Below are 9,642 nucleotides of genomic sequence, written 5' to 3' on the forward strand. Positions count from 1 at the left end.
GAGGCCCCAGGAGAGAGAACTGAGAGGGAAAGAGGTGAGCAGCCAAGGGTGTGGGCACGGAAATGTGTGTCATGGGGTCCAGGGCACAATTCTCTTCTGCATGGAGGCACCGAGACTCACAGCGGCACAGGAGGTGACCCCAGGTCAAAAGGGCATCAGCCTGAGACAGGGAGTCTTAAGAAGTAACGTGTCAAAGAGGCTTTGCCCCTTTGGGGAGCCTGAAGGTGGGAAGGGGGCTAGACAAAAAGAATGAGCAAAGCGGGACAACCAAAGCTGGCTTATCACATAGCACGGTGACAACTGTCATCCCGGACCATGAACCCCACCCTCAGGCCTCCTACCACCATCCCACATGTTGTCTGGCTTCTGGATCCCCTTGTCAGCTTTGGCACAGCTTATCACACCCTCCCATCCTACTTTCCGTTTGGAAACATTCAAGCAACCTTACTCAGGGCCAAGATAAGACTCTCACCTGTCCTGTGTGTGTGTGTGTGTGTGTGTGCGTGTGTGTGTGTGTGTGTGTGTGTGTGTGTGTGTGTGTATGTGTGTGTGTGTGTCTGTCTGTCTGTCTGTGTGTACCCATATATCCCAGGGATATGCACGATCTTGAGAAGAGTATGAAGGAGCGTCGCACTTCATCGACCCCAGTGGAAACCCTTCCGATGCTCACCGATGGTCCACAAGATTCTCCTGGCCATGAAATAAGGACAAGGGTGGTGGTGACACGTGGCGCAGGGCGGGGGTCCAATACATTTGAAGAAATATAGAATGGGAGATAAACAGCATGAAGTGTTTGTGTGTGTCTTCCTCTCAGGTTCGCTCTGGGGCGTGTCCATGTATACATGCGGCTGTCCAGAGGTGTAAGTGTTCTGTGCCTGCACATTGGAGTTCCAAGGAAGGGCGGGACGTAGGACATTGTCCGTAGGGATGGGTCACACATTGGGATTGCATGTGAGGTCAGTAAGATTGAAGCAATGGGGACTTGAGTGAGGGAGGCCAGGGCACAAACCTGAGAGAAAGGCCAGTGCCCAGGTTCATAGCTTTCCTGTGAAAATGAGGAAATTCAAGGAAACGGAGAGGCCAGCACAGGCCAGGGATGTCCAATATTCAGGGATTGGGCATGTCCATGATGGTGCCCCCAGAATCCTGCATGGGGACACCCTCAGTCATGTTGACTGAACCGCCACACAGGGAGGAATTCCCAGGGTTGATTACCCTCTGGTTTTCAGACGTCTACCAATGCAGACTGTCTTGTGGACAAGGTCAGGATCTCAGGACCAGCCACACATATTTGAGGGATTGTGAGCAGGTTGTAAGATTGGCGTCCAGGGGAAGGAACCGAGGGACCAGAGGCAGAGTGGGTGGGTAAGACCGATGAAGTTCTGCTTCAGGCAGAGTTGACAGGGACAACATACACACTGCAGAGAAAACAGCCCACTACAGTCTCACGCAACTCCAAAATCACAGCGAACTTTTCTGGTTCCACTTCCTGAAGCTGAGCCTCCCAAACACCGCTTCACTTATTCTCACACACACACACACACACACACACACAAACACACACACAAGACTCCTGAAGGAGTCCTAGTGCTGATGCCCTTGTGTGAACTTTGCTGTTTCTGAAAAGACCTCTGGTTACGAATGGGTGGCCCGGATTGCAAGCCAACAGAGGGGAGGGTCGCGGGGAGGTGGGGCTCTTCAAGGGCACGAACACGCCAACCTCTCCCGTGTGCCCTCTGCCCTCTCATCATCAGCCGTGATGAGTCGGGTGATGCTCTTCCTCTGTGTCCACAGGCTTAAGCCGTGTGTCCAACACGCCATGTGAGACTTGTGAGAAGACTCCCAAGTGCAAACACCAGCAGGCGCTCAGGGAGGTCGCCTCGTCCCAGGCAGCCTGTGTTCCTTTGCCTGAGTGCCAGGACAAAGGCTGCCTCAGCCACATAGGGAACGATGGACTTGTGAGGCCTTAGCATTCTGTGCAGAGGTCCCCGGCAGGCCTGGAGCTTAGAAAGGACTGGGACGAGCCTCACCTGCGAAGACGTGAGTGCTGGGATACTCCTTACACAGCAGATGGCTGCTTGCCAGAGATGTCTGTGCTAAACAAAAGCTCCACCGTGCGAGCAGTGCAGTCGACAGAGTTCAGCCTTGTCCATCGCAGGCTCTTCTGTATCCCCATGTAACACGGCCCCCAGCACAGCGTGCCTGACACTGACCTCCCGACACTAATATTCCTGTCTCCCAAGCTGCCCAAGCTCCCCAGGATCCCCACTGCACAGCTCTGCAGTACAAGAGCCTTCTCTGCAGTGGCTCTATTCCAGAGAAGGCGTGGGCAGTCCCAATGCATGGAGGCCTCTTGCCCCTATCATATGCAGACAACACGGTCAGCGGGGTGTCAGCACGCTGTGGAGTTGAGGATCTGTGCGACCAAGCCTTACCTCTTCCAGGGCAGAGGCTGTCGCACTCTCTAGAAGGGAAGGAGGCCTTTCTCTCGCTGCTGTCTGCACACTGGCTGGAGAGGCACGTCTTCTCAGCTGCTTGATGGGTAAATGTCAGGGTACCCTGGAAAAGCTCCCAGTGCTGACCCGAGTCTTTGGGTGTGAACATCCAAAGAAAGTATGGCCAGTGATTGTGCAGTGGGAATACGGCCTCAGTGGTCATGAGGCTGGGCCCTTTGGGGCATCTTCCTGCACAAGCAGGCCGTTACTTGATAGGTCTTGCCGAGCAGGAACACTTTAGGGGACAGGTGAACACAGGGTCCCCCACATGTTAATATCTCCAGCCAATACCTCCTTAGGGGCCAGGGTGACGTTTCCGCCCGGCCTGTCCCAAAGACAAGGTACGGACAAGGTGTGGGTGTGGAATGCACTCACGGCACCCAGAGCCAAACCCTCGAGTGTGGACACTTGAGGTCCGTGGGCAGAGGCCTCTGTGCTCTGTGTCCGAGGGATTACAGCCCTCATGCTGCACACCCGGCATCCCCGGGTGTCCTCCCGTATCCGCAGCTCTCCCCGGGGAGCCCTAGGGTCCAGGAGCTGCTAAACCCCCTGCACAACTGTATCTGCTGCCCAGCGGCCTCTTCCACCCCAACATCAGCGTGTGTGGGCTCCAGAGTGCTGTCCCTCGAGAGAGGACACCCTCAGCAATTCAGGAGCCTTCTGACTTCCATGTCTCTGAACCACACGTGTCTCATTGGCCTGTCGGGATCGTCACGTTGTTCTCTGTTCACAGGAAATGTCTCGCATTGCCTGTGCTCCTCTGTCTCCCTGAGTGAGCCCTGGCGTGTTTGTGTCTTTTCCTGGCTTTGCCTGTGCCGACACCTCTCTGGTGATGCCTCCTTGCCTGGCCTAAGTGGGCACAGCTGTACCCGTGTAACCGCCTTCGTCTCTGCACACCTGTGTGTTGGGTCAGCTGTGGCTCTGGTGGCCTGTCTTGTCTTTGGTGTATGCTTCTGCGCTTGAGTGTGCTTCCCTCTGCATTCAACCCCTTTCTTCCACTGACAGATCCAGTTGCTGTCCTGCTGTCAGGTGGAGGGGCTTCTGCGTGTTCTGTTCTATGTTCCAGGAGCCAGAAATCCTTCCGTGCCTGTAGGACCTTCGTCAGAGGATTGGCCATGCACTCACTGCCAGCCAGTTAATGTCCCCAAATGCAGCTGGCTTGCTGTGAGCATTCCGTCACACCTCTATTTTCTGTCCTTCTGTTTTCAAACCCTTTGCGCCCGAGGGGCTCAAACGTCACTGGCCGGCACATTGCAGATGCAGGCGTAAATTGTGAAAAGCGGACCGGCAACGTTTTCCCACTTACTCTTTTGCCACGTGGCATGTTCCTGGCTGGGAGAGACTTCCCCCTGCCAGTGTGTGTCTCGTTTCCGTGTGCCTCCTGTGTGTTCTGGTCCCTAATTTGTCCATTACGTCCTACCTGGGAGTCTGATCCATGTTTGCAGGAACGAGGCTGACACCTTTGACTGCTGGGTTCTGAGCTCAGCTTAGTCCACCAGGACTAGTGCGTGCCTGAGGGACACAACGGGCAGTGATGGATGTGCCCGTATCCTTCACGTGCAAGCGCTCCGTCCAGCCACCTTCACCGGGACATTTCTCAGCGACCCCTCTTTGTGTGTGGTGAGAGCACTTGCCTCTGAGAAATCGACGAGGCGGTGAAGCATTGCTTACGGCTGCCCTGTGCAAGTTAGATCTCCAGAACTCATGCACATGGCATGACTGCATCTTCACACCCGAGCCCCGACACCTCCTCATCGCACCCTCCCCTGATTAGCACCACTCTACTCTGGTGGACTGCATGCCTTTAACTCCTTTAGTCTCCTCAGGAATCCATCAGGCAGGGCTCACCACCACTGTGCTTCTGTCAGGGGCTGGCTTCTTTCAGTGAGCCCAGTGCTTTCTGCACTGATGCTCAATGCACCCGCAGAAGGGTGAGCCACACTAAGCCCGGCGGCAAACCCTTTGGCCCTACGTTTCCCACACGTGTGCCTGGTGACAGAGGTGCACAAGGAGCCCGCCTGCATGCGTCTCCCAGGTCCTCCACAGGGTACAAAGTACCGCCTCAGGAGGCTGATCCGCATTACATGGGCATAGCTCTGCTTGCACGTGTTAGCCTTTCGTATCATACAGGCAGCCCAGACTTAGAAATCCTGCTACCTGCTTACAACTATCCAGCCCTCGTGCTTCTGCAGACCCTCTGTGTCTGTACAGACATTTGAGTCACGGTCTCGTGACCTTCCAATACAGCTTGATGGTCTGTCCTTAGCTTACAGCCTGGGATGCGGTTCTCACTCATTGTCCTCCCCTCGGGTGCGAGTTTCCTCCATCACTGTGGTGGAAGGTAACCTTTATCACCATACGTTGGCTTGAAATTACTGGGCGGATCACCTGTCTGCGTCCGGGGATCCGAAGGAGACCTTGGCTCTTTTGCTCACGGTCCACCCTTTCTCTGTGATGAGTCGCTTTGGATGAGAAGCTTGCCAGAGGCGAGGGGGCCTCAGAGTTGAGCACATTTCCTGGGCATCTGTGAGAACTTCGTTGGTTCCACTCGGAAAGCATTGACATTCATGGATGTGCAGCCTCTGCTTTTGCTTGAATTTGCCGAGCTTTGGGACGTGATTTCTTCCCGCATGTGCTGTGCCTAAATCTCTGCTGTGTCTTTCCGGCAGTCCCGTTTGCTGTCTCCTGCTGGTAAGTACAGGACTTCCAGCAGCCCTGTGGGGAACGGGTCCTTGTTTTCTTCCCTGCGGTGCCCTCTTCCTCACCCCGAATGACCTCACTGCAGCTTCCTTCTAGTTCAGCGATCGTTTCAGACTGCCCTTAAGGTCCAGGTGGGAGCGGTGCCTTTTGTGCTGAGGGCTGACCACTGTAGAGCATTCGTCTCTGTGCAAATTGCACAGGTGAATTTCACCAGGTGAAAGAGAGTGCACACTGCAGTTGCCCTGTCTTCAGAGTCAGCCCACCTGTCTCCGCCTCGGCTGCCCCTGCTCTCCTTCCTCCTACCCTCTCCTTGCCTCCCCCTCCCTTGTCTTCTTCCTGTCCCTCCCTCCCACTTTCCTTCCAGCTCTCTTTGTCTTCGTCTCCCTCCTCTCCATCACTAATGCCTCCCCCTGTCTCCGCCTGTCTTCCTTGTAATAGGTGCCCCTCTGTCTCTTCTTGTCTTGCTCCTCCTCCCTGTCTCTCCCGCCAATCTCCCCGGACTCTCCCTCTCCAGGCTGGTCTTCCCCTCCACTCGTCCTTCCTTCATCTGCTCTGCTAGCACGTGTCTCTCTCTCTCCCTCTATAGCTCTGTCTCTCTGTGTGTCTCTTTTTCACTGTCTCTCTCAGTGGACCTTCTGTGTCTGGGTGCATGCTTCTTCAGAATTCTTGTTGGTGCCTGGGAAATGGGAAGGGAACTCGTCTGCTTTCGTGTGTCCTCGTGAAAGCAGGCACAGGGCTTTCTCAGAGACAGACACAGACAAGTCTGCAATTCTCGGTGAAGGGCCCCTACGTGCCCTGCGTGGTTGGAGTCGTCCTCCTTTTAGTGGAAGGTTAGATTTCAGGACCGGAGCAAGCTGCTAAATCCTACTACCCCATCTCCCTGGCGCTCTGTACGGAGATCAGTAGGGCACCAGTGGCAGATGGTGCTCTGGGGGTTGTTCTTTGATCTGCATTGCAGTGCAGTGAGTCTACTGAGCTGTGTTCTTGCAAGGACATGGCGGTGGGGTGGGTCTAGGGTGGGTGTCACTGGTTCTGGGTGGGCACCCACCTTACCGCCGCCCTCAGCCTGACGGCCAAGGAGGAGATACCGTGCGGACGGCCATGTGGCCCCGGTAGGCGTGACACTAAGGACTTCTCCAGGCTTTGCCCCAGCTTCATGAAGAAGGGGCAAGGCACGGAGCAGGGAGTGGCTCACGGCGTGGACGATCCTGTGCTGAATGCTCTGGTGCCCGTAGTGAGGCCTCTGGGGAAAGGGTGTACAAGCGACCACAGACTGCGCGATACCGGGGACCTCGCAAGTGAAGGCTGGAAGGTGACAGCGCTGAAGAGGACATGCGGCAAACGGGGGCCACGCTGGCACCTTGGCACTCGCTCCAGAGCCTGGACCGGCCATTGGCGCGCGCTTGCTGGCGGCCAGCACCCTGTCTTGCTGTCTTGCAACTGATTGCTCCCCGAACCTGGCCAGCTGGCCTGACCTGCCCTGGAACCACTTCGCCCCCAGGCCGCATGCGCACACTCTTCACTGCCTCTGTCTCGGCCCCTCCTCCACAGCAGCCACAGCCAATGCGGAGTCCTCAAATCCCAGAGCCTGTGCGCCTGCGCTCAACTTTGGCGGGCTGCGGCGGGAGGCTTCAGGGAGCTAATGGTCTTGCGGCCAAGGCTCCCCCCACCTGCTGCCGTTTCCTGTCCTTGTCCTGAGGCTGCCCTAGCTACACTGGGGCCGGGGCCGAGCGTCATGGCCAGCGTGTCGCGGTCCGGACAAAGCGGAGATTCCCGCCGACCCTGGGCCCTGATCGTCCCGGATGCGAAAGGTGGAGAGTCCCGGCCCCGCGGGAATGCAGGGGCGCTGGAGGGCGTGGGCTGGCCGCAGTCCCCAGGTTCAGGGGCGGCAAGCGCCCATCCTGTGCAGGAAACCCAGGCCGGGTGTGAGATACAGGTGGCAAGCCCAGCGGAGGAATTGGTGCTGATATTGGATGACGGAATGGTGGCGGCTGAGGTGGTGATCGGGGAGGAGGAAGAGGACGGCGAGGCGACCAAGGATGAGGTGGCTGGAGAGGAGAATTCTGAGGAAGCCAAGCCAGAAGCAGAGGACATGCACGAGGAGGAGGAGGAGGTGGAAGTTGAGAGACAGCAGCAGGAGGAGTTTCAGGAGCAAGAGGAGAAGCGCGAGGCAGATGCAGAGGCGGAGGAGGGGCCCCAGCTCTCACAGCCGCTGCAGCAGCAAGAGCCAGCGCTGCGTCCTGCCTCAGCCCAGGACCCGCTGGCAGCACTGGAGCGTCTTCAGCTGGAGATCAGCGCTGGGAATGCCCAGGATTCCAGGGCCTTATGGCGGCTGAAGCGCAGGATTCTTCGGAGGCAGATTTCTTACCTGGATCACAGAAGGGCCATCATCAAGCACATCCCTGGCTTCTGGGCCCAGGCGGTATCCTTCCTTGTGCTGGTGGGTGATGGCGGGGGCTGTTGTGCAGGAGGGCTGGGCACTGAGAGCAGGGTGCCTCAGGGCGATGGCCCCCAGAGAGGAGAGCTGGGGAATGGTCCCTGGCCCTGGGTTGGTGTGGTCTGGGATCCAGTGTAAGGCCTTGGACAGGGGCGGTTGTTGGGGATGGGGGGACTTGGTGACTGGGTCTGTTTCCTCTAGGTCTCCGCCAACGTTGGCCTGCAGGCTGGTCTCAAATATTACTTGCAGACACGAGCCATGTGTCCCCATGCTACCAGAGCTAGGGTAGCACAAAGCAGCCTTCACTCAGAGCAGATAAGGCAAGGAAACATTTCGCTGCAAAATGGGAGAGTTACGCAGGCCGCACACCCACCTTCACATTCACAGGCTGTGCACGTTTCCTAGCAGTTCCTTCAAAAGAGAGCATTTCAGACACACACTCATGACCTTTAGTGGAACCACGCCACGCCCCTTTGCCAGACAGTAGGACGACTGAGACCCACTCTGAATGGGGTACAAGCTGCCTCCTCAGACCCTGACACACACACACACACACACACACACACACACACACACACACACAGAGGATTCTCTCCTGGTATCTCCACCCCTGCTTCCCTCTCTGTCCTCAGGCTCCGGCTCGGTCCCACCCATGTCTTTCTCTCCGGACTGGCTGTGTCACTGTGTCTAATCCTTTTCCCTCCTCGGCCCTCCTCGTCCGTGCTTCTCGATCTCTTTCTCCCTCCCACACCCTCTGCTTGCAGCGTAAGTGTGCAGTCGGGTTCCTGTAAGCCATGTTATTCCATCTGGACTCAGGAGGCTGGTGACAACATAGGTCTTCACGGGAATATGCCAAGAAACCCAGCCGTGAGGAGGGGTCAGAGCACATGCCGACATCACAAGCTATGATGGGCTGCTGGCAGCCCACACAGGTCAGATATAGGAAGGAACTGTGAGGCGTGCAGGCAGTGGAGTCTCTCCCTGCTGTGTGCAGACAGCGTGGGAGGTACAGGAAGCCAACGGACTGCCCAGTGTCGATGGGGTCTGATGCATCTGCAGAGGCTGAGGAGTGTGGGGACTAGTGTTTCCTGGTCTTTCTGCACATGCCGTGATCTAGTCCCTTGCTCTTAGCCTGGGAGGGTTGGAGGGGGGCTGTGTCTGTTTCCACAGCATCTGAAGGCACAGCTCCTTGACACAGCACAGATTCTGAATCACCCCCGGTTGTCGGCCATGATCGGTGCCCAGGACAAAGACGTGCTCAGCTACGTGGTCGACTTGGAGGTGAGACCGGGGAGGCTGTGGCTGGGGGCCGTCCCGTCGGGTGTGGGATTTGGGCAGGAGAAGGTGAGGCAAAGGTGCTCACCCTCACAGCCAGGCAAGTAGCTCAGGACCCCGAGGGAGGACACTTGCCCCCTCCTGTCCCATTGCTCACGGCAGGTGGAAGAAGTGGGCCATCCCAAGTACCGCTGCAGAGTGATGTTTTTCTTTGGGGCCAACCCGTACTTCCGGAACCCAGTGATCATTAAGGAGTATCAGCTGAGCTTTGCTGGTAGGGTGTGGGTCCCATGATGGTGCGGGGCAGGGGGATGAGGAGCATGAATCAGGGGCAGGAGGGAGGGGGAGGGGGAGGGGCAGGTGGGTGGGGAGGAGGCCATCAGCTTGCTCCTCAAATCCTCTCTTCCTGCAGGCTACGGGATATCGCGTTCCACTCCAGTCCAGTGGTTCTGGGATTATGAACGTGGAGCTCCCAGTCGCAGGCATGACCCCACCAGCCTTAACTTGTTCAACTGGCTGTGTGAGCACAGCTGCCCAGGGGCCAACAGGATTGCCGAGGTGGGGCCCCTGAGGCCTTCGTCAGCAGTGGGGATGTGGGTGGCCCCCGGCCAGAGAGGAGAGTGGGCTATGCCCAATGTGGCGCTGGCCTGTGTCCTCTTCCAGATCATCATCGAGGACCTGTGGCCCAATCCCCTGCAGTACTACCTGAGGGAGGAAGGGACCAGAAGACAGTGA

The 9,642-nt window shown here is 57.2% G+C and overlaps 1 protein-coding gene across 1 annotated transcript; it reads left to right on the forward strand.

Annotated features, from left to right (window-relative positions):
- Window positions 1-6,930: 6,930 nt before the first annotated feature.
- On the forward strand, window positions 6,931-9,642 carry LOC128774583 (testis-specific Y-encoded protein 1-like). Its single transcript, XM_053893650.1, has 5 exons — window positions 6,931-7,617; window positions 8,836-8,913; window positions 9,070-9,181; window positions 9,320-9,465; window positions 9,571-9,642. Exons 1-5 carry the CDS (start codon window positions 6,931-6,933, stop codon window positions 9,640-9,642), a joined length of 1,095 nt encoding a protein of 364 aa, XP_053749625.1.

The sequence above is a fragment of the Panthera pardus genome, unplaced genomic scaffold, assembly GCF_024362965.1.
Source record: "Panthera pardus isolate Hobbes unplaced genomic scaffold, ASM2436296v1 HiC_scaffold_333, whole genome shotgun sequence".
NCBI classification, from domain to species: domain Eukaryota; kingdom Metazoa; phylum Chordata; class Mammalia; order Carnivora; family Felidae; genus Panthera; species Panthera pardus.

Coding starts and splice junctions, on each gene's coding strand:
- LOC128774583 (XM_053893650.1), top strand. CDS start 6,931: ATGGCCAGCGTGTCGCGGTCCGGACAAAGCGGAGATTCCCGCCGACCC. Junction 9,182..9,319: donor GTATCAGCTGAGCTTTGCTG/GTAGGGTGTGGG, acceptor CTCTTCCTGCAG/GCTACGGGATATCGCGTTCC. Junction 9,466..9,570: donor GGGCCAACAGGATTGCCGAG/GTGGGGCCCCTG, acceptor GTCCTCTTCCAG/ATCATCATCGAGGACCTGTG.